Source organism: Cuculus canorus, chromosome 11, assembly GCF_017976375.1.
Source record: "Cuculus canorus isolate bCucCan1 chromosome 11, bCucCan1.pri, whole genome shotgun sequence".
Taxonomy (NCBI): domain Eukaryota; kingdom Metazoa; phylum Chordata; class Aves; order Cuculiformes; family Cuculidae; genus Cuculus; species Cuculus canorus.
Window position 1 is genome coordinate 2,844,575 of NC_071411.1, and position 24,395 is coordinate 2,868,969.

Here is a 24,395-nt window from a genome sequence, read left to right on the forward strand (position 1 = left end):
TCAGCAGACGACACTGAACATAATTACACAGGTCTTCCTCAGGTGGCACACATCTACACCCGCTACAAAGTCAGGCAAGCCTAGAGAGAGTTTAAGAGATACTTACCTGGAAAAGAGACTCCTCACCTGCCTACGCATTCATCTGGCCATAACTTCAGCTACTTGGATATTATCTTAATGCTGAACAAAAGCTCAAAAGCTGCAAGAGATTTGAATATAAAAGACTTAAATCCCTCTACAGATGGTAAAGACGGGCAGATGAGGTGCTCAGGGATATGGTTTAGTAGTGGGCAGGTACAGCTGGACTTGACAATCTCAAAGGTCTTTTTAAACCAAGCAATTCAATTATCACTAAAAGAAATACATTTGCAGGACTTCACAGCCCTCTTGCAAAACAAGAGGAAGAAAGACTGTTTTACATCATCACAAATGCTTAGAAAGCAACTTCATTTTGCAGAACTTTCCATAAAAACTAATTGTAGAAGCCTCTGAGATATTTGCAAAATGAAACAATCAGTTCATGAAGTTCAAGATGAAGAATTGTACAAGGAAAACTCATTCAAATAAATTCCTGTATTTAGAAAGAAAAGATTATTTTAGAATTAGACAAAGGGATGGTGCTGAGGAATGACAGCAAATACAATTTTTCAGCTTAACATCGCACTTAAATGAACAGAAATTGGTTGAAGAATTTGTCCCTGCAAAGCACTAACTCAGCAGGTTTTAACACTGGCAGAAGAGCTGGGGATGAGATACCTGGCAGCAGTAGAAAGAGGGATTTCTTGGTTCGGGTTTGGTTGGGGATGTTTTTCTCCCCCAGGCAAAAATGAACAAGAGCTAGTGTCAGGGAAGACACTTCACTTCGCATAGCCCATGCTTTACCTGGTACAGTGTAAAAGATTATTTATTGAAAATGAATGCCCTGAAAATAATTCCGATAGCACCATCGATGAGATACACACTGCAGTATTTCTTCATTCTTCTATTAAGTATTTAACAAATTATTTAACATTTTCTTCATCCTAATATGTGATCAGTATTTACCAAGGTCTCAAGGGGGAACAGTACCTATTTCCTGAATTAATAATCTGATCTGAAGGGACAGATTTAATGTTTTAAACAGCTGTGGACTTAAAACTATTTCAAGTTTAATCCCAGTTGTGTTCATGCTGCAGCAAAATCTGAAAAGAGACCTTGACTGCTTGAAGTACATTTGAACAGTTGGGCTTTATGAAGGATGCTTAAACAGAATACAGGTCTACCTCAAGCACAAAGCATCCCCCAGGACAAGCCTTACAAATAAGACGGAAGCAGAGTCAACAGAAACAATGACAAGTACAACCTCTAGTATGAAAGGCAAAGATATCTAATTCACGTTGGCTCAAACCCTAGACAGTTCCAAAGGACTCAGATTCCCTTTGCATTCATTTAAACCATAAACTGTATACAGCAAACAATCTGTTCATCTGATAAGTTCTCAAATGCTTGCAGATCAGACTATTCAAATGGCCAAAGGCAGGGTTACCTATGAGAATTACAAATCAGTGATTAGAATTAAGAAAAACTGAAGCTTTTAATTATTTGATCCCTAGGATTTCTATTTTAGAACTTTTTTCTACCTAATGACAATTAAGCTTAAATGAACGTAAGTATCCTTGGGATTTCAGGTAGTAGAAGATATCTAAAGTAGAGGAAAATTTCCTTTTCCCCAGGAGTCCACAGTACCTATCTTAATTGTTCAGTTTGGACTAAGCCTGAGAGGCCATGTTCCCCTCTGCTAACCCACAAACAGCAGTGCTCAAGCAATGCTCCTCACCTTTTTTGTTGCTCCGGGAAGTACAATGCCTCCTGAAACAATTTGACGCTGGCTGCTTTGTTGTCATCCTTGCACCAACTGCAACATTCTTAGACTCTGGAGCTTAAAAAGCACAGCCAAACTCCCCATCCAGCATGAAAAAATACACCACGGAACTACCAAACTCACAGTGCCACTGTGGACTTGCCAGTCTTGGAGAAAACTCAATCTGTTTGGAACAGACCCTGAGCAATCTCTTAAGTTTGTTCTGTTTTGAGCTTGACTGACCTTGCCTCCAGAGATCTCTTCCGACTTACATTTTACTATGTGTTTAAGAAGCATCGCTTTTAAGCAACACCAGCTGGCACATACGTATCAAGACGATTGACTTTTGAAGTCTCAGTATTTGTCTTGATAACAGCGAGCAGGGATTTTTACTGTCATGGAGAGCCTAAAATTGTCAGGCATCATAATATTCAAGTTGACACCTTGGAAAGCAAATCCTTAATATCTGATGAAGAACCAAAAGTACTTGAAAGAAATCCTCCTTAAAATGCTTAGAAGCTGCAGATCCTCAGTTTCCATCACTCATCTCTATTTCTGGACCAGTACAAGCTTGCTATAGTAGAATAAACTATTTTCTTCTCTCATCTTGCTGCATATTTCATACTTTACAATACTCTAGTAACACATGTGCTGCTGAACTGCCATATGGTATCCTGCAAACAGAAGATAAACTTGAATAAAGACAAAGCCAAAGAAAACTGTTAAATTACACTTTATTTGTATTGACAAAATACGCAAAAGAAAGATTTTGTGTTCAGAGATACAAATTCATTATCTGCTGACAAAAAGCTCATATACCCACGTCGGGTACTTCCACTTTCAAAACATACTGAGTGGATCTTTAACAAGGAATTCTTCCTTATCCTAGGATAAGGAAAACGAATGCCCATGAAACTAATTTCATGTGAAAATTTGTCACCTGCTCGTGGCTCAAATTTTACTGTTAAGTTCATGATTGGCAGCAAATAACTATATTTGGCCTCACCAAAACCGTATGTAAAACTAAGATTATTAAATAATAAGCAGTAGCAGCATACCCAAAATACTTCTCGTACAAAGAACATTGCACTTGAACATCCACGAGCGTTTACCCTTATTTACACATTAGAATTTGTATTCAACAGCAAGACTGATATATACAGAAAAACAGCAGAAACCTTAACAGCCCCAGACGACAGCGTATCTAGTGTTGACTCCTTAACATTTTCCATACAGTTTCCCAGGATGTCTCATGATTTTTTTCACTATATACTATTGCATAAAAAATAGACTTTACAAGAAGTTCAGTCCCCAGTTAATAACTCAGAATATTCTATGTACTATTAAGTGCTCACTGCACTTGGGAGCAAAGGAGTCCAGGTCAGCTCCTCATAAACAAAACAGAACGTGACAGGTGCTATCTATTTAAACACTGTGCTTTACCTTATAATAGACACTGAAATCGCTTAGCTGCGCAATAATTACCCAGTGAGTTCCAAAGGCAGCTCCCTGCCACACAGAATCTCCCATTGCCTGGCAAGCAATGAAATTAATTTCTCCCTGCTTTCTGCACTTGGGATAAAGATATACCACTGGATCTCTCGGTTTCTGCTGCCTTCTTGTTTAGCACTTCCCTTTGGGACACTATCAGTTTTGCCAAAGTGATCCAGTGTTAAATTCTGCATCAGATCCTGATTCTGAACATCATCAAACACAAACGTAAGGGCCTGTGGGTATGTCTGATAACCCATAAGTACTCTATCTAAATCCCGGATGCGTCTTCCATCTGCAAGCTGATACTTATCTCTCTTTGGCGGTTCCTTAGCAAAATCAGGTAAAGGGTAACTGATATAATCTTCATCAAAGAGGAACAAATCAGAGCTGGTTAATATAAGTGTTTTAGGTTGAAGTGAATTAGTATTTGGGGCAGATCCTGTAACATGATTCACTTGAAATGCCAACACGTACAGAAGGATGTTGAGGGACTGAAGATTAGTCAAACCATCCATCTTCTCTGCCACTAGAAAAGCCAGGTCCCCAATTTCCTCTTCATTTGGATAAATGAATTTTACTCTGCTAGAGTGAATCAGTTCATAATTCTCCATTTTTCCTGCAAGAAACACATTATTATTCTTTAATACAGTACTAAACAATACTTTCTTAATGCATTAGGTTAAGCAACACCCTCTGACAGCTGCAGCTGGAAGAATTCAAGCTTTGCATCTATTCATGTATGTCTCTACTTACGCATAACACTGGAATAATTTTATTTGGATTACAGCTCTCTGCTGAGGTCTCCCTTGCATTACCAACATACTCTTCTGCAAAGTTCTAACCACATAATTAGACTGGGATGATGGTGAGGAGATACAGCTGTATTTTCACACCACAGGTCATCCACCTCCTCACCAGCTGACCTCCTGTCTCCTTTCCACTCCCCAGTTCTGAACTCACTGAACACATTATCAGATCACTGAACACAAAATCTGTGCTTCTTTTAAGCAGGAAAAAGACAGCAAATTAAACCAACAGGAAAAAAGTCTCTACACATTATTTGTTTTTATATACATTCCTCTGCTCCGTGCTATATTCCAGAGTGGGAGGAGGCGACTCCATTACTCCCTATGTTAGGTGCCGAAATACAGCACAGCAAAGCTTAGTTAGGTGCCGAAATACAGCAAAGCTTGAGGAAACTTGCCTGCTTTCTTCACATAAATCACTTGGTCTAATAAGAGATTATGACCTGCCATCAAACCTTGCACTTTCTGGGCTTACACAGCTCCTTAAAACTGTAACAAACCCAATCACTCTTCAGGAAAATACCCTTTTATTTCATGCCTTCAACTGGCTTCAGTCTTAAGCAAAAATGTTTCACCTGATATTGGAACTGAACCTCAAACTCCGAGTCTAGTTTCCACTCCACTACATTCACAAAGAATGACAGGATTCTTATATTTGACCAAGCAAAGAAAAATGTAACAGTCAGACTTTGTTACCTTCACTGTTCTTCAGTGACTTACAAGACTTTATAGGTTAGGATGAAACTTGCAGCGAGATTTACATTACACAACCCAAAATAGCATATAGGAAATGTTGCTTCTGCTGAACTCAAGAAGCCATCACTGACTTCACATGTGCAAACTGCTGATATTTAACAACTATGTGCCTTCTTTGAACAGAACATAAGCAAACTCCCTGACTTTAGTTAAGTATCAAGTAGGAATAAATTTCCCTCAGAAGAGTATTTAGTTGATACCACATCACTTTAGATGATGCCCTAAGTACAATGCCTAAATAACTCACAACATGTAGCAAAGCCCCCTTACCTGTGTTTTTACTCCCAAATTCAGAGTAAAAGTCTTTATCTACTGGTTCAGGTGAAGGTGTGCGCGCAAGCAATGACAGAACTGCCATCAGCTGCTGGATGAAGGTGTGAGTGTTGTAGCTGTCTCTTGTCAGGCAGGTGACTATATGATCTGCAGAGTGTCCTGAAAGAAGACAGAACAGAAGCCATTCATACATTCACATAATCTCTTCAAACAGCACACAACTGTCACTGAAGACTACTTCTTGCAAGGATTATTTCTCCTGAAAACATGCATCATTACCCAGAAAGCTTTCAAGTCCTTGAAAAGAATAATAGAATCCTTAGAAATCCCTCAAAAAACCAAAGAATATAATTTCTCTTGAATTAAAATATGACATAAACTTACAATTTAACTGTTTTACTATTGCTGTACAGGTTCAACGTTACCATCATTTTATCACGATTATTTATCCTACAGAAAAAACCTTTTTGTTACGAATTTGTCATATGCAAGGTCACTAAATCATTTCCACAAGAGAGATATCCCCCTCCACTGAGGTCCCAACGCAATGAGAAGACATTTTAGAAGGCAGGAATGCATGGCTCTCACACAGTGGGACTCCGAGGAAAAGCACCAGCCCAGAAACTTTACACGCATTACTTCCATTAAATCCAAAGTTGACATCATTAACCTTCATAAACTTTAACAACTCATTTTGCATTCAAATAGTCAACCATCAGCTATACATTTTGCACCACAGGCACTACCTTGTGATCTTACTCTCTTTTTGCAAGCCAAAGCCTCAGAACAAAGGAAGACTTTAGATTTCCCTTTTAAGGAGGGTTTTTAAAAACACTTGTGGGACCAATTAATTCACTGATATTGAGCTTTCCATTCACCTCAATTACAAGATGTTGCAAGACAGTATCGCCAAGCCTACAGCACCACTAGTGTTGGATTTGTTTTAAGAAAAAGCAGCCACAAAATAAAATTCTTCCATCTCGCTAATAAGACAAATCTATCTCAGACAAGACTAAACAGACAAAACAGAACGGGAAAAGACTTACAGCACAAGACTAACTCACCAGTAATTCGGAAGTACTGGTCAAACAGACCAACATTTACCGACTGCAGGTCATTAAGTTTTAGCACAAAGCAGCAAGAGAGGTGGAAAGAACTATTTTCACAACCTGAGTTTTCTTTGTTCCAAAAATCTGTTGAAAAGGGATATCAAAAGAAAAAATTATTATTCTTTCCATACACAATTTTTTATATTAACATCTTATACCCGTATCACACCTGAAGGAAGAAGGTGGGAATAGTGGCTAATAATTTCTCAAGCAATGAATACAACCAAATCGCCTTAAGACCATTTCTTGAATTAGCTGCCACATCAGACCTTTAAATGAGTAGCTGCGTTAACAAATCACCCACATGAATTGAGTGCACAGTTTCATCACACTTCCCTTTCCATTTTGGTTACAAAAGAGCCTTTAGCCGCCCAGGTGACGCTAAGGCCCACGCTATGACTTCTGAGAAAAGCATAAATACAATGGCATGTGGAAGGGTCTGAGAAGCAGCTATGCGCAAGACCTTGCATTTGAACATAAAAGCCTCACGTGTACTTTGCACACAGGAAACTGCACCACTTAGGCCTCCTAACTGAGGGAGCAAGAGCAGCAACCAAAACTGGTACTTAAACTGAAGACAAACACAGAGCAAGGATTAAGTTTGCAACCTTATTAAAGGATCAAAACAGCTCTCTTACCTGACTGGTGCTCATCAGCACGAATGAAAGAATCATCCAACAGAAAGTAAATAGCTTTTGTTGAGAGAAGCACACAAGCCATCACTTCCACATTGGGAGTCTTGTAGAACAGAACCGAAGACCACATGAGATGTCTCAACTCTTCATTTTCCACCTAAGATGTAAATTGTATTTCATAAATCACTTGGTACACTTTGACATTTCTGATAAGTTTCACCATCTTAGAGGCAACTTTCAACTACTAGAAAAACAATTTCAGAATCTCAAATATCTGAATGTACTACAAGCAAAGAAGTTCACCGCAAAGCTGCTAAGTGCTATTTTCTTTCCTTCTGCCACTTTCAAGAAAAGATAAATATTCTTGGAGTAATCATATCTAAGACATGCACTAATGTACTCTCCTGTTCTGCATCAAGAAACCTGAAGGCAAAGTACACCTGGCAGGATCCCAGTCACCATAGCAGGGAACCCAACAGAGTAACAAACAGGTTTTTGACTGAAACACTTCCAGGTTTCACAAAACCTAACTCTCACTTTTAAGTTTGATCAGGGAAGTTTTTTAAAACATTGTCTAGTACTGACAAGGCCTCTTTTTATACACCTGTGCCAGGCACATTACCTCTGCAATGTTGCCATGGAAAAACTCAACTAGGGCATTTCCTTTCAGCCCAGCCACGTACTGCAGAGACACAGAAACATGGAGGTGAACAGGAATCTGGTTATCTTCTGTTATCTTCTGCAGCAGAAATTCAGATGGATATAAAGATGATAGTGTCAGATGTGGCTTGCAAAAGCTAGAAGAGATCCAGAAAACACATTAAATCAAAATCTAAGGAAATGGAGAACTCCTCCCCTGCAAAAATGAATACTTTGTATTTCAGTCAGAAATTAGGGCAACTTCTACTCTTAATAGTTTACTTTAAATGATTTCTCTTAAGCAATCTGCTGTGACCTGAACCTGCAAGCACATGAAACAGAAATTCTCCTTCCACAAGAAAATACGTTCTCTGGCAACCGTAAAACGAAACAGAAACAAAAAAAAAGACTGACATGTACAGCTCAGGCTGACCCTTCATACATACCACAGTATCAGAACGAAAAAGTTCTTCAATGCCAGTCCAAAACCAACTACAACAAACTGTAAACACACTGGCTAGGCCACACTAATCTCAGCACTATGCAACAGACTCAGGCAAATTGTTACCTTGCTGACTGACCAGGTCTGTTTGCCTCCGCAACATTTCTTACAGCATCCGATTTGCTCGAAGCTTTGAAAATAACAATAGTCTTAACATCCTGCAGGAGTGTCCTTAAAAGACTGTAGATCCGTAAGAAATGGAATTTCTCATGAGGTAGAACAAACACTGCTGTAACAAATCTGTATCCAACAAGTAACTTCAGCACATGCCCATCCGAAAATGAACCCTTCTGCTGGATGGAACCATGAGTCGGATGCAACACGAGTGATGCTAACGGAATCCGATCCAGCTTAAACACACTTTCCAAGTCTTCTGTGCCTACCCATTTACCTGGCAGCAAACTGAAATCCACCTTTACTATGTACAAATGCTGGGGTGTTAGAAATATCCAGCATGGATAGACCACACAGGGACCTTGGTCAGAAGATTTACAGACTGAAGAATAAAGTGCAGAACACAAAGCATTTTTTGACCATTCTTTGTTATTGCCAGCTGACTCTGGTTGATGCCAGGTTTTCTGAACACTGGTTTTATTCCCATAAACAAGATATGTTGGGAAACAACCTTTTATTTCAACATCTTCTGCTGAAATGCAATTCAATTCCATAAGCTGACAGAGAAACTCTTGGAGGTTTGCTTTTCCACAGTACAAGGTGGAGCTTGGTAACACTGGTATGTAGTGTTGAGAGCAACACGTATGTAAACAGGAGTAAAAATCTTGAAGATTCTGGGAATCTGAAACAATAAACAAGCAGTTGTCACTGTTTTTCAGCCTCAGCATTAAACAGATTTCTGGCAGGAGAAAGCCAAATTCTGTTAGATCAGTATATGGAAAACACAGCATTAACTTCAAGGTAGAAGAGATGTGCTGGCAATTCCCTCTCAGTTCCTGATGAGGAATCTCAAACACAGCAAGCATGTCATTCGTCAAAACCAAACAGGAAGCAAACTGCCTGAGTCCTTTATGAATGTGAACAGAAAAACTCCAGAGAATTTTGACTATGTCAACACTCTCCACTGCTGTGTTGTCAGACGGCCGAGTATCTGAAGTAGTGCTGAACTCAAAAGTCTGTTCTCCTTCATGAAGTCCCATTTCAAAATATCCATCTTCTTTGTCTATGGTTCTGGAATCACCTGGAGGGCTTCCTTTACTCTTGGTAAAGCAGGGGGGTGATCTCTGCACAGTCTGCACTATCAAGGCAGAAAGGTGCTGGATAAAATCTTGGTTTGTGGCAGTGTAGGACATACAATTAAAAGGCAAGACGACTGTGTTACAGGGGTCAGGCACCGCAGGGTGTTCTTCCTCCGATGGATCCAAGCTTCAAAAGAGATAACAAGCCCTAGTAAGTCCAAGCTCCTTTAAAACCAGTCATAGCTACCTACAACTCATGCTGCTTCTGAGAACTTTGAGGTTTACTCTTGTTACTGCAGTTAAGTCAGTAATTACGTGAAACACCTCTGCACTGCACAAAGCCATTGATTTTAAAGGCAGGTAGGGCATAATTCTATAGAAAGTAAATATTAACTCCTCTTCCATTTCCCAACTCCAATAATCACACTGTTACAAGTTAAAGCACTTTACAAAACAGCCCTTGCTGGCTTTGAAACTACTAGGGTTCAAACATTAAAAATGCTTCACACCATTACACGCCTTAATTTTCATTCAAAAAACCCAGCTGCAGGAATACAGACTGTTCTGCCTTAAAGGCTTGGTTTAAAAGTGTGGCATCCACTGTTATCATCCAAAAGCCAACAAGGATGTCAACCAAAGCTCCTATAACTAGCTTACCACATATGATGACCACTTCCATATGCTTTGCATGAATCCAATAGAGAGGCAGGTGCCTAAGGAGAAGAAAACATCAGGAAGCTATTGACTACTGACAGCTGTCAGACTTCAGAATACATGAAAAACAAAGTTAAGGTTGGTTCACACTTTTTAAAGCTAGCCAGCTCATTCTAAAGTCATGGACAGGCAGCTCAAAGTTACTCTTCTAGGAGCCCGAGACACTTTGCTTCCTTTAGGTTGGACATTGAGTTAAGACAGGAAAAGATTGAACTGTCGTGGACTTGAGAACAGACCTGACCACTGACCCACAGAAATCTCAGCACACTACAAACTTTTACTGAAGTAAGGCAAAAAGGTGAAGGAAGTTGACAAAGACCAACTACACTGGTAGCAAAGGAGGAGATTCCTCCAAGTCTTGCTGCCCAATTTCTTGAAGCCATGCGTACAAGAGACTTTCCAAAATACCAAATAAAATCACAATACAGAAGCTATCAAGCACCAGGAGTTTGAAGGAGACAAATTAAGGCCATTACCTATTGATAAAGAGAAGGTTCTTCGACTCTACTAGCAAAAGAATCACCTTCCAAAAAGTGGTATTGTTATAAGATAAGTCTCACAACTCAGTATCTAAGCAGATATTAAATAATGTGATACTAGCATTGGGTGACGACAGTGAAAAATAATTCTCTAACTCCTGTAAACTTGGATCGTGCTTTTTAATTCACAAGATGGACTAACCCCTTCAAATTTGGGGCTGCCCCCTTTTCCATTACAATCTCCAAGAACCGAAACAACTTCACTATGGATTGCTATAAGAGACATTTAATATCAGAAATAAGCTGACAAAAACACTTGAAAAAAAGGCACAAAAATCAACAGAAGGATGAGAATTACCTGATTTTTACATCTGGAGTCTGGTATTTCAAGGCATCTCTGGGGAACTGTATGGTCTGAAGGAGTCGAACCACTGGATTGCAAAAAATTGCTGGCTAGGACTATTTCTTCACAAATTATTTCTATAACAAATATAAACAGCTCTTAAAACCAGTGAAGAAAACCCAAAGTGAACGTCTAACAGTATTTGCCAAACAAGCAGAATCAAAACTGTATAATCAAGATCTCATCACAAATAATAATAGCCAGGAAAAAAACAGGTAGAACTTTAGTCTAATTACAGAAGTATCTTTAACTGCACTGAAAGTTGCTGTAAAGAATGCTAAAGCTCATTTTTCAAGCAAACAATTTAAATCTCAACATATGGTGTAAGAATTAGTCACATGATTTTGTTAACAGAAAGAACCAGGTTTGTTAATACCAACCATTACTTTTACGAAAATGCGAGGCTGGTAAAGCCACAGCAGAGCACTCTTTGTAAACTTTGAGCTTTCTCTCCAACTTCCATAGCAAGCACAATATCTGTGTAAAACCTTTAACCAGACTTGAAAAGTCTAGTCCCTCAAATGCCACTCAAGACAATTATCTCACCTTAGGCAGAACCTTTCTGAAAGGTTTGAAGCTGGATCACCAGTAATCATGAGCGCACATACACCAGCATTCTCACGGACATCTGCCTTTTTGCCTGTTTTATACTCACGGCATTGCACCAACAGAGCAAATTTATTTTCATTATTATCACTGAGCCAGCCAGCTCAAATATATTAATAAGCAGACAAACAACAGCATGAGTGTGGATATGTTTCTGGCTTGAGCATATAGAACTCGCACTTATCTTTTTGGATGGATGGTAAAGTTTAGTAGATTACTTCAAACCATCTCTCAGAGTCAGAAGAAACAAGAGGTATTTATTACTTGAAAAAATTACTGCGTTAGCAAGAAGGAAACGCAAATTGACAGGAAAAACATAACATGACAGCATTATTTTTGGTTTCTGTTTCCTGTATAAATACTTAATCTTTTTCCATAAGCCATTTGCCAGTGACATTTCATTTGAATAATATATTATGGAAACAGATGGTGTCTAGAAAAACTGCAGAGAAAACAATTCATAGAAATAGCATATTGGGAAATTAATTCCATTATTCATGATTTAAGGTCTAACAGTACAATTAATTCCTGGCATATTTCCATTTTTCTAAATGGATTTCTCAAAATCTTGATAGCTGTGATGTAGCAAATAATCAATTCCTATTATTAAACTGAGAAATAGAATGCCCTAGCCCTCATTTTCCTGCTACTTAGATAAAAGCCTTCTCCAAGATATTAAAGAAAACTTAACAAAAAGGACTACAGTAAATAAATCCTGAATCTTATACCAGTCTTTCTAGAAGAGACCCAAAAAGTTCAGAAAGACCTAGATTATTTTTTCTCCCATGACTTATTTGCTCTTAAACATCTAATTTAATGGGGAAAAAAACCACTGACAAATTACTTTAAACAGTCCTAGTGATTGTTAGCAGGCCTTTATTCAGCTAGTCCTTAGACAGCAGGCTGTTATATAGACAAACTGCCTCAATCCTCTAAATGCTTAATACTTTAAAGTAAGCACTGACTTAACATTGGAAAAAATAGCACATGAAGAGTGATCTAGAAGAGCTACAAAAGCAAATGGAGTGCATAAATAGCAACTAAATCTGTATCTAAGTTGTCTGCCCTTTAATCAAATGCTGTCAGAGCACTCATTTTCATAGAGTGAGCTAGGAAACCTCTACTGATGGTGCAGAAATCACAGAAATGGACTTCTTTGAAAGACCAAACTTTTCAGATGTTTCTCTCCCCCAACCTCCAATTTACAGGCAAAAATAACACACTCCCCACAAATCGAGAACATAATCCCCGCTCTTTTAAACGGTTACAAGGGCTTCTCCAGCTATTCACACCCCACTTTTAAGTTTTCCATCAGACAAAAGCCAAAAAAAGTATCTTTATCTCCTCTCAGTCACAAAGGACTACTCAAGTCAGTCTCATGGGCTCCTGCAAATGACGACAGATAAGCCATTCTTCTAAGTTCCTAATGCCACACGCCTGCTTATTTGAAACACAGTAAAAATAATGTTCGGGTAAGGTTAGCAGGCTCTGTAGAGCGCAACAGATGTGCTGAAATCACAGGCTCAGAACGCTAAATCCCACAACTGTCTTTTACTCACTCCTTTTTCTGTCTTCCTTTAGGTTTGACAGAAACGCAGCTCTCTGAAAAAAGCAGTAATGGAACAGATGCTGCTTTAGCTCACATTTTGCAGATCAAGAACAAGCAGAGAAGCCATTTCAAAACCCATTTATACATGCCCTGGTTTTCCATTAATGCAAGTATCTGACCTAGGGATCCAAGGTCCTTTGCTGGTGATTTCTGCAGTAAAAGAAGTCCTGTACCCAACTTCCGCTACAGTTAATTACCACTACAGTAAATAACAGCTCAGCTTTGCCAATTCCCATACAGTTTCCACGTTCTAAGCCAATACTACCAGGTCTTGCTGCTTTCTCGGTAAGCCCTATTTCCATGCACATAATATTCATGTATATCAATGCAGCTTAGAAAAGCAGAACCAAGAGGCTCAGCCCAGCAGCACGATACATACATGATTACCTTGGCTGGAGCTGACAGGACGAGGCAGAGAGGGAGAGGAAGGACGAACAGTAAGAGAAGAACAGTTTGATTTGGAGCTGGTAGCAGTGAGCCTGGAGTCCTCACTGATCTAATAAAGAAAGTATGCAGTGATTAAAGAAATCAACTAAATACAGAAGACACATTAGATCCTGAACTGAGTCTACACAAGTTCTGTTTCAATAAAAGGAAAAATAGTGCCAGCTTTTTTTTTTTGCAACGGGTGTCACATCCTCCAAAGTTCCTATTTTCACACTATGTGGAATGCCACAATAACTCATTTAGAGAAGTCATTCTGATCTCTAATCGCTACCGACAAAACTAGCAGCAAGTTTCACAAACCACGGGAGACTGAAAAATTTCTACGCTGCAGCAACAGCTTCAAATAAGTTTATTACTAAAACAAGGCTAGCCAACCACACAGCACGCAGACACACAAGAGAAGGCAAAGAGGATTCAGATTTCTGATTCTTTTTCACTGCTAAATACCCACAAAAAGAAAGTTTGAGACTCATTTCAGTACGCTGCAACAAGCAGCAAATTCACACCTCTGCAATACTTGTACAAGATGTAAAATACAACTGTTAAGGTCACGGTCAACTGTGTATTCACAGTACACACCATTAAGCCATTTTATCTTTTCCTCCCACTTCCTCTCTCCCAAAAGCCAGCACAAAAAGGAAGGTCAGGTAACAACTGAAATTACATTGAAAACCAAATAGGAAAAAAGCAATGTTAAAAGTTCATATCACACTAAAGCACAAAGAAGATTTAAACATTTCAGTGCTAAGGAAAGTTTAATGAATTCCACTTAGATCTAATTTGTAGCAGCTTTTTGTACACAGCACAGTCTTCTCCTATCATAGCAAACTCACCTTTTTATCAGAGTTGCTCAGTTTGTATTTCACCTCCTTTGCTTTCTGAATAGCTTTTAGTACTTCCACAGTGTCTAGTTCCTTTTCTGTTGTAACAATGTTATCCAAACAGACCTATGAAATCGTTAAAACATCTAAAAATATTGAAAACACGGCAGCTCTGCAATTTCTAACATAATAACCAAAAATCATTCTGGCTTAATGCAAAATATAGGCACCTTTGTAGTCATAAGACAAAAACAATTATAACATCAAACCTTATTAGAACATGATACGAATTTAATGCAAACCCAGAAATGCTCGGTGAGCTTAATACCCTTCTGGCACAACTGCATTTCAATATTAACATGCTGTTACCCAAAAGGGAAACAGATCCAGGAGCACAGTCGACTAATGTTACTGTGGTTTCATTTGCCAAAGACCTTCTCCAAAGCACACCAAAACCTCACCAGGTTTTCAGAATATTCACGCTACTTTCTTTGCCAGGCTTTAAAAACGCATTTTTCTTTCTGAATGCTGGCTTCAAAGGCAGACCCGCACACTGGCTTACCTCTGCGGCCCTGTCCCCAAACTGAGCAAGGACTTTGGTCCGGTAATCAGGGATGATGCTCAACGGATTGCTGGATAAGACCACCTTTTCTAAGCAAGGGAGATTTCCTATATTTTTCACTTCATCAATCTGAAAGTTTTTGAACAAAAGGATGAATATACATGGGGTTAGATAGAAATGATCATACAGACTGTTTCTTCCATAAACTACATAGGCTAACCAGGTCAAATTGCCTCAGCCACTTTTATTTATTTGCAGTTTAACCCACTAAAAGAAATCGCTTGTGATCTAAAGCACAATTTGACACAAAAATCAAGCGCTACCTGTTCTATTTTGTTGTTGCTCAGATCCAAGTTGACTAACGAGTACAGTTTGTTAAGACCACACAGCCTTTCCAGCTGATTTCCTGCTAAATTCAGAGTTTTGATGTTTCCCAGTTTTGTATGAACACCCTCCAACGATGTAACCTTGTTGTAGGATAAGTCCAGGTGAACAAGGTTGTAAAGATGCTACAAAAGCACAGAAAATACATGTCACACACCAATTCATTAACATTAAACAACATTAAAGACATTGTATTAAGGTTTGCTTATTTTTTGTGCAAATATTTTCATGTTGGACACTGACTAGCTTGAAAAACGTGACATGAAATTGTTCATTACACAGTTTCAAGCTTGTAGAACAAAACTTCCAACTGCATTTTTACAAACCCACAGATACAGCAGGCAGCGAACGATTTAAGAACTAAATATTGTACATCAACAGAAATGAAAATATCTAAAGTAAGAAAGTAAAGAAAGTAAGAAATCCACCATTACTAGAGTTCTTCACATCATGAAGAATAAGCTATTTGGGCTTAAACCACTCTCCGTGGGGAAGATGAGCAACATAATTGCTAAGCAAGAAAATCTGTCTTCTAAGGTCCCAGGCAGTCTGGACAAAAAGAAATTCACCTTCAAAAGCACCACTGACCTGTAAATTTTCCACCAGAGACACCCCGTTGTGACTCAAATCCAAGAACTCAATCTTTGGAGTTAATTTCTAGAAAAGGGGAAGAAAAACCACACAGGTTAAATCCATTTTAGCTCATGAATCAACCCATGCTTCCTTCACTTTCAGCTGACAAACAGGAAGAGGAAAGGTATCAATATCAATCAATATACTGTTCCTTTTCTCAACTTTTGGTATTAAAGCATTCCACATGACCTAGAGCAGCAAAAGAGTTGAATCTTCTGATGAGAACCAGGCTACTCTAAGGAGCATGGTTAAGTTTTAATTTGGTTTCTCACTGAAGACATAAGTTGCTCCCAGTTTAGTCCCACTAACTCTACATCAACTCACTAATAGATGTCTCACCAAACAAGCATTTCTAAGTCGCACAGAAACTTGGATAAAAATGATAATACCAAAAACCAGAATAAGTTGAGTGACTTTTTCCATGTTTTCATTTACAATCCAAGCATTACAAGCTCACACAAGCCTCTCAAAAATGTACTTCAACTCAGAAAGTACTTTTTGGAGAACTCAAACTTGAATTTGATGTCAAATTTTGATGTTAAAAGTATCTGCACTTGCTTTATTTTGATTGTAATCTCTAATGACTTGCCTTGTGGTCAAGGCCTGGACTCAGACCTGAAGAACCCTAAGTCTACCTCACAAAAAATCCTGGACAAAAACTATGCTCCAAGTCCATAACCTTTAGCTGAGCTACAAGCATAACCCTTACTTCACAAAAGTAGTTCAAGTAAGATATAATGTTCATATTTGACAAGTTCTTGTGATTAATGCCAATTCTTTTATTACTAACTGATTTACAAAACAATTTTAAATACTGGCAAAATACTCCAAATAGTGTTTCTATGCTCTTCACGTTATTTTGACATCAAGAAGACTGCCAAACAAGCCACAGGTTTTTAAGCATGCAGGAAGCTTCAGCCTCAGGAACGCTCCAACACTGAGTCCAAGAAGTGTTTTGTTCTTTTTCTAAAAACACCCTTGTGGAAGTGGCCTCAGGCCAATGCAAACAGTAGAAGCGTGTTTCGAAGTCAGTAATTATGGCAGTGTCACCTGCAGAGCACATAATGATAAACTTTCCTCCTTTAGCAAAGGACATATTGAAGCAGCAAAAGAAAAAAATCTCCTAAGCATTACCTTGCGTAGATAATGAACATGAAGTGCAACTGAAAACCTTCCAGAAAGAAGATGTATAAAGCAAACAAAACCCCTGCTGTGTAACATGCCACAGCAGATCAGTCATACCTTATTCCCCCCACAAATGAAAAGATATTTCTTACTACTGAGTCATCAATTTGAGAGATGCTATTGTGACTCATATCCAAAGTTGTTAAAGTTCTCCAAGTTGGGATAATTGCTGTCACTGGGCAACTTGAAGTCGCACCCTCCGGCTCCCACTGATCAAACTCAGAGGCCTCAGGCACGAGGATTTCCTGTTTTAGACAAGCACAACAAAATATTACCTTTAACTGAAGATGTAAGCATAACAGCTTTGAAAACAATCCAAACAACCTTACCTAAGTAAGGCAGATTTCTAAGCTTTATAATCACCTTGATTGAAGTTGTAGGTTTTAAAATGTGAGCTGACTGGGTCAGAATTATTTTATATCTACAGGGAAGAAGCTCCAACACGAGCAGCCAATGCAAACTAGGGAATGTGGAGGAACAACAGAGACTGAAAATATTGTTACTGGACGTCCCTTGCCAAATCAAAGCCCAGAGAAAAGAATAAGACACATGCAGTCCTGGAAGAACTGGAAATATACATCCCAATGAAAGCATCAGGAATGTCCTTGTGAGGGACACAGGTAAACACTTTCTCCACTTATTAAAACTGAGATTCTGAAAGGTCAGTAAATCCTTTCAGTTTCATGATTTCATAGGCAGAATCTGCAGCAGGTGGCACAGAAAACTACACGGACGCCCCCTGGATATTTCCACAACATGCACTTGTTTTTGCATGTGCTTTGAACACTCACCAGAAGCACAAACTCACCTTCATTGATGTTGCTGAAAAGCGAACACTCATTGTGGCCAGAGCATGTTTTGATGAAGTCAGCCCTTTGATAAGCTTTCCCCCACAATGACTGATCTAGTTCAAAACAAAAAGTTAAATTCAGAAATGCTAGAATAGACAAATATGAGAGACAGAAGAGGCAGCTAAAAGCTTCAATAGCAGATGCCCTACCAGCCTGGAAAGCAGTTACAGCACTCCTTTAAAATCTCCCAAGAATATCAGGTTGGAAATAGCAACATTTGGTAAAAATAAAGCAAGAAATTGGAGACAACTACAGAAAAATGAAATTCTAACATTTATTTTAACAAAGCTTCTCTGTTGACTTTCTACCTGTCCTGTGTGTTCTTCAAGGTGATACTACCCAGGCAGTTTAAGTGGGCACACTATTGAACTGTTACCAACAAGAGTTCTCAAGTTATGACACTATCTGTGGATATCTTTATTTAGGTATGTTTTCTGTTGTTTTTTTTCCAATAACCACCCTTAACTTGTGGACAGTGCCCACCACTAGATAAAAATGCCAGTCAATCCAAAACTTTTCATGAATATACAGTCAGAAGCCTTCAAGATCAAACTCTTTTTTTTTCCTCCCCACATTAAGCAAAGCTACACCTGAAACTATCTAATGTTGCCAGAAAAGGGGAAAATCAATACCATTCTGCAACATCCTCTCTGCCGCATGCTAGACTCTCCCGCTCTTCAGCCCAGTATAGAGTCTTTCCTACATTAAAATGTCAATAGACCACTGACTTCAGGAATCCACTTTGGTTCTTAACAGACTCAACCTCATACTGACAAGGACAATGGTGTTTCTGTACTCACCCACCAAAAGTGGACACAGTACATACTGCATGGCACAAGTGGATATTCTGTCTCTGGAAAGATCTGAAGTGGGCAGGAAAATATTTTGCAAAATACTTTAACTACCAGAAACCCTGCCATTGACAGTGAAAGCAGATCAATGAAAAAACCCATAAACTATCAAGCAAGAAGGACTGTACCCAGAAGTGCACTTTCCTGAGCAAATTTAACACTGGGACATTTCCACAAATATCCAGTGCTTTCTAAACAAAAGCATTTCATGATAAGAGATCCAATCATAACCTATCTGTTGGGCCTTCAAGACTACGGAAAGCCACCCTGGTTTAGGTCTTTTGCATATGCTGGAAGTGACATTCTTCTTCCAAGATCCACACAGCTCAAGCTACTCTGAACAGTTAAATCTGGCATCCTTATTTCCAAGACTTGCGAAAAATCATTGTTTCAGAAATCAAGCATCGCACACTCCAATTCTAGCACCAAAACAAAGCATGCAATTACCAATTCTGAGAGACAGGCAGCAGACTTAGCATGGGCAGAGCCTCTATAAAATTATGAGCAGTATCACAGTCATACCTCTATTTGATGAAGTGCTTTGAAAATTGACAGATCAAAAGGCAACAGATGCTCCTGAATGTTACTGGTTCCAAAAGGTCCCCCTGTTCCAGTGACCTAGTAATCAACATTTAGAAATTAGCGCACCCAGTTCAACTTATCCACATTGCTGAGAGCCTTGCACAGGCAACAGCACAAACAGAGCCACTTGGAAAGACAGCCAAGGTTCCAAATGATTTTTCAAGAACGGAACTTGCAGATTAACTCTTCAGGAAAAAAAAAAGTTGCTCCAGCTAAGTATACTGAACCTGAAGTTGAACTGCCACCTGGTGCTTGTATTCTGTAGCACATGGGGCATGCAAAAAAGATACCACAAGACAAAGGCTTCATTCCCAGCTGACCAAGCCAGAACTGCATCCACCAAAAACAACTTCCCTGAAACAGAACTGTCTTCAATTGCACTACAGGTACTGAAGTTCAAGGCACAGACAAGGTGAGTTTGAAAACATTCAACATTAGTACACAAATAAAAATACATCTAATGTTTCCACAAGGTCACTGGATTCTGGCCTCAGAGTACATTGGTAGCATAAGAGGGGTAGTTTCATTTATGTTTGCTGTGAATATAATTTTGAGAGAAACATCTAAGGTTTTTGTCTGCCCTTACAGGCTCTGAAGCTGTCCACTCACAACCATGCCGTAGAAATTCTGAAGATGGGTATTTTTCTAAACAATTCTCCAGCCAGAGAACCCCCGGTCTGGAGGATTCTACACCCACAGAGGATGGCAAAGGCAACTGAAGATGCACAGGAATATCAGTACAGCTGTGGTTTTGCTTTCCCAACATCCCAAGTGCTCCAGTTAAGCTTCCTCGATCAATACTTTGTTTTCCCTTTGAACACACCACACAGTTGAAAGGAAGCTCATGTACTACATAGGCTAAAAAGAGGCTTTCGAGCTGTAGCAAGCAGGAAAGTTACACAGGAAAAGTCCTTCCAATTCACTGGAAGGAAACACGAAACCAGCTCCAGAGAATAATTTTACATTTTACATTTACATTTCACATTTATTCTGAAATGGTACTTTTACCTAGAAATTCAAGGCCATCTCATCTATGAAAGTGAGGGGTTTGTTAGGTTGCTTGTTTTTCTCTTTTAACTTTTGTATACAGTCAGACAAAGGTAATAAATGGGACAGGATTTATATAAACATGCATGTATGCACATGTATACACATACTCTGGCCTAATCACAGCATCTACAAAGAACACAGGGCAGAAGTGACTAATATTTATTTCCTCATTCCTACCAGCACCCAGTAAGATTCTGCAGCTGTACCTGTACACGTCTCTGCTGAAGAAACCACATCACACAGGAGAAGCAACACCTTTCCCAGAATAAACACCTGTTTAACATTGTCTTCTAAATGCTTGCAGGTGTTTACTACCAGTAAAGTCCTCATGCATTCAACCTAGACTCCAAAATTACTCTGAAAGTACACCAAAAGTCACATCAGTCTGGTAGAAACATCATCTCCAATACTTGTGCAAACATAACTCACCTTTAAATATTTGAGTCTGCAAGTGAAATCTAGAATATGACCTAGATCTGTTTTGGCATCTCCATTAGCACAGGTCGGCTTCCCCTGCAGCAACTGCTGAGTGACCGCATATAACTGCAAAGGTCTGATGGTGAAGACTTCTCCAGCCATTAACAACTGCTCTCCTGAAACACAGGGAATGACGGTATCAAACAATGCTGCAATTGTTAAGAATGCATAAAATGCACACAATACATCTAATGTTAGAGACCAAATGTAATTTATATTCTAAACTCACAAATAACATACCAAAACATCCATTTTCACCACTTTAAACTAGAATGGCTGAACTAAGATTATTTTTAGCACCAGGATAATCTAGATGTGCAAATGGGTGTTCAGCATACAAACCTGAAGCTCCTACTGCAATTAATGGCAAATTTCCTTCAATCTTAACAGGACTAGAATCCAAGTTAATTTGCATAAAGTAAAAGTTAAGCTTTTTCTGACATCTCCCTAAATTCCACAACAGTTAGGATTTATTCTACTCAGAAAAAGCAGCGCCAGTCATCTAAAAACCAGATGTTACATCTTTTGCCATGCTGCCTAACATCAAAATTAGCATGGGTTAATAATTTCACACGCCTCCTGCTGTTAATGGATGAGTTGAAGCTGCTGCAGTTACAGTAAGTGCATTTCATTTTCATCTACCAGCCAGAGAAAAGCCCATCCTTTGATTAACTGACCAGGAAGGCCTCATGTTTCCCAAATTCTGGAAGAATAATATTAAGTTAGCTATGTAAAGTGCTCTGTTGCGTTTAACACGCTACATCAGGACTCACTGACAAACTTCCTTGCAGGTTACAATAAAACATACCAAACAGAAAGCTTAACAAAAGCTTCCAATCACCACTAGCACCACCTTTCCTTTAAGGACACAGATTAACGGGCCCCTCTCAAAACCTAAAGTCACTCATATATAGCTGCGCTACTCTGACAGCTCCTCCCAAAATGCAGCTTGAATCAAAGGGCAAACAGCAAGAAACAAGTAAAGAGAAAGAAGGGGAAGAAAAAGTCCCATACATCTGACATGGAAAATTCAGATGTCATTGACTGGAGATCAGTTATCACAGGTATAAGAACACAAGCACATAGAGGAAATAATTTCCAGTTCTTGCAAGTTCCAAGTCCTTTACCTTTGTGGAAGAGTTCTTCTGCCAACGCAGCAGTGATCCCATTGATCTCCTACAAAGATTAAACCATCATAGTCAAGTGTTATTTACATACACAATTCCAATTTTTCAATATACTGAAATCTCCTTTTTGCTACAGTACAGGATTTTTGTTAGAACAGAAATCAACTGTGATTGTCTTACAGATTTGTTTGAAACCCTATAATGCTTCATAAAAATAACCTGAAATTATTTAATGTCATTATTTTCATTTCTAAGATGGAAGATAATTTAAATAATCACATTTCACATATATTTGAAAAGGGCAACAGCAGCTAGAGCAGCTATCACTAGCCATCATCGGCCCAACCCAAAAGAAAGTTTGGTTTTGAAGAAACTATTGCAAGTATAGTGCTCTTCGAGGAACTATTACAATACAGCATTCTTCAATTGTAAACATTAAGACTAACATAATGCACTAAGTACTCAAAACTTTAGATTCACAGGTCTACAGGGAAAGAATAGATACATAAAGACTAATCTTCTGCACTTCAACTCTATTCTGCTTGCTGCTGAGTAATTCAAAAGCCCCTTTTCCCCATCCTCCATCTCCTCCACCCTCCTGGATGGACCCAGTTGCTAACCAACACCAGGCACTGACAGCCCCAGGAGGAAAGAAGGCGGCTGAAAACTCAATGCAGGGATTTGTTCTTTCTAAATCCGAAGGTGCATGAAGATCAGTGCAAGTATTTCCCACCCAGGCATGCTTCTTCCCACAAAAAGCAAATGCTCCGTGCAAATCCAGAAACAGTTCTGAGCATTCCTAACAGTTCTCTCTCAAAGGTCCACAAAAAGAACAAAATAAAACTATTTGTGATAGCAAAGCCTCTCCTAGACACATACATCTTATTTTAAGGTAGCTGCAAAGGATGAACAGATATCATGGATCATCACGAAATGAATATTTGATGAGTTTACTCCAGTGACAAATCCCTGATGATTCATAACAAGGCAAGGAATCCACAGGACATCTGCAGCAGACAGCTCAGCTCGTTTGACGAGGCAAGAGTTTCAGAAAAGCACATTCTTGGTATAACTGAAACCCCACTTACTGAGGGTGAACAAAGCCTCCACACCACAGTTTTGGGAACAACAAGCTAGAAGCTGCATTCCAAACAAAATTCAACAATTCCGCCTCTCATTTGAATAAGCCATTACAGTTATCTGGTACAGAGACTTAATTGACAAATGAAGTCTGTACCTCTTTCGTCATCTGGGACATAAGAGTAGAAATTTTCTACATTTATAACAAACAAGGTCATGACTTGGACTGCGCAGTGACTAGCACGCAAAAAAGGCAACTCTATTCCTCTGTCAGCTCTACAAGAGAGCTCTGTCTCAGCTCTAAGTACTTCTAGGCATGAAACCCACAGCAGTCCATTGTTTGCAGCTGTCTCTGAACAGCAGGCCGTGGGTACGCAATTCTTTTCTTGCAAAAGCTTCTGTAAGTTAAACCAGATCTTCAAAGACAACGAAGTATAAGACAATTAAAAAAAACCAAGCACCGCATGTCACTGCAGGCATTCTGTTCAATGTCAAATAATGTTCTACCTTGCTGTCACACACAACTGCTTCCCCTTGCCAAGTTGTACCTGGTTTTCCCTGTGACACGCAAAGGCTTCAGAGTGGTTTTAATGTATTTATGGTAGGTATTACAACTCCATTTAGCTCTATTAATCTGGAAAACAAAACTAAATAACCACTACCAGAAATATTATTAACAAGAATAAATATTGCAGCCTTCCTATACAAATTAATGAAGCAATATCAGGGATTATAACAGCTCAAGCACGCAGATGGGCTGCCTGGTAACAAAGGTATTTTAAGAGATCAAAGTTCTGTGGGAAGGTTATTTTCCAGTAGAATTACTGTGGCAAATATTTAGCTTTTTTGCTGAACACCTAACTTCTTTTTGTAAATATTTAAAAGTCCTCTGAAGTTTCAATCAAAACCAATTGAGTTTGAATAAAGTTCTTATACCTCAAGCCAGACTCCCCTAAAGCAAAGAAATGCAGATTAAGGAAAAACTTTGCCCTCCATACAGAAACAGAGCACAGAAACAGGGAAGCATTCATTCAAATAATGGTAGTTTTTTGGAAAAGGAAAAAAGGATGAACATAGCAAGAAAAAAAAAGCAGTAACTGAAAACCAAATGAGGTACCAGAAAGAATTACTACCTGCATAAAAACCTTTGTTGAATTTACAGCATTAAAACATTAACGAAAGACAATTTAAAAAATTAGGTAGCCAGAGAACAGAAAAATTATGCAACTTCCTTGTGATCAGGAAGTTTGTTCCATCTGAAGAGATTTGTCCCTATGTTATCACACA

At 38.9% G+C, this 24,395-nt stretch overlaps 1 protein-coding gene across 2 annotated transcripts in view; it reads right to left on the bottom strand.

Annotated features, from left to right (window-relative positions):
• Positions 1–2,558: 2,558 nt before the first annotated feature.
• Positions 2,559–24,395, bottom strand: part of NISCH (nischarin) — a 30,105-nt gene continuing 8,268 nt past the window's right edge. Inside the window, exons 4-21 of one of the 2 annotated variants that reach the window (XM_054076704.1) lie at positions 22,029–22,077; positions 20,854–21,017; positions 19,315–19,410; positions 17,899–17,994; positions 17,183–17,335; positions 15,861–15,929; positions 15,212–15,397; positions 14,889–15,017; positions 14,339–14,452; positions 13,446–13,554; positions 10,799–10,920; positions 9,905–9,960; positions 8,121–9,434; positions 7,536–7,710; positions 6,917–7,070; positions 6,234–6,362; positions 5,167–5,328; positions 2,559–3,950 (exon numbers count right to left, since the gene is read on the bottom strand). In XM_054076704.1, coding sequence (XP_053932679.1) covers positions 3,322–3,950; positions 5,167–5,328; positions 6,234–6,362; positions 6,917–7,070; positions 7,536–7,710; positions 8,121–9,434; positions 9,905–9,960; positions 10,799–10,920; positions 13,446–13,554; positions 14,339–14,452; positions 14,889–15,017; positions 15,212–15,397; positions 15,861–15,929; positions 17,183–17,335; positions 17,899–17,994; positions 19,315–19,410; positions 20,854–21,017; positions 22,029–22,077 — 3,906 coding nt within the window. In that variant the 3' untranslated portion in view covers positions 2,559–3,321. Of the gene's footprint in view, positions 3,951–5,166; positions 5,329–6,233; positions 6,363–6,916; positions 7,071–7,535; positions 7,711–8,120; positions 9,435–9,904; positions 9,961–10,798; positions 10,921–13,437; positions 13,555–14,338; positions 14,453–14,888; positions 15,018–15,211; positions 15,398–15,860; positions 15,930–17,182; positions 17,336–17,898; positions 17,995–19,314; positions 19,411–20,853; positions 21,018–22,028; positions 22,078–24,395 lie in introns of those variants that run through there. The other variant, XM_054076706.1, reaches the window with a different exon arrangement.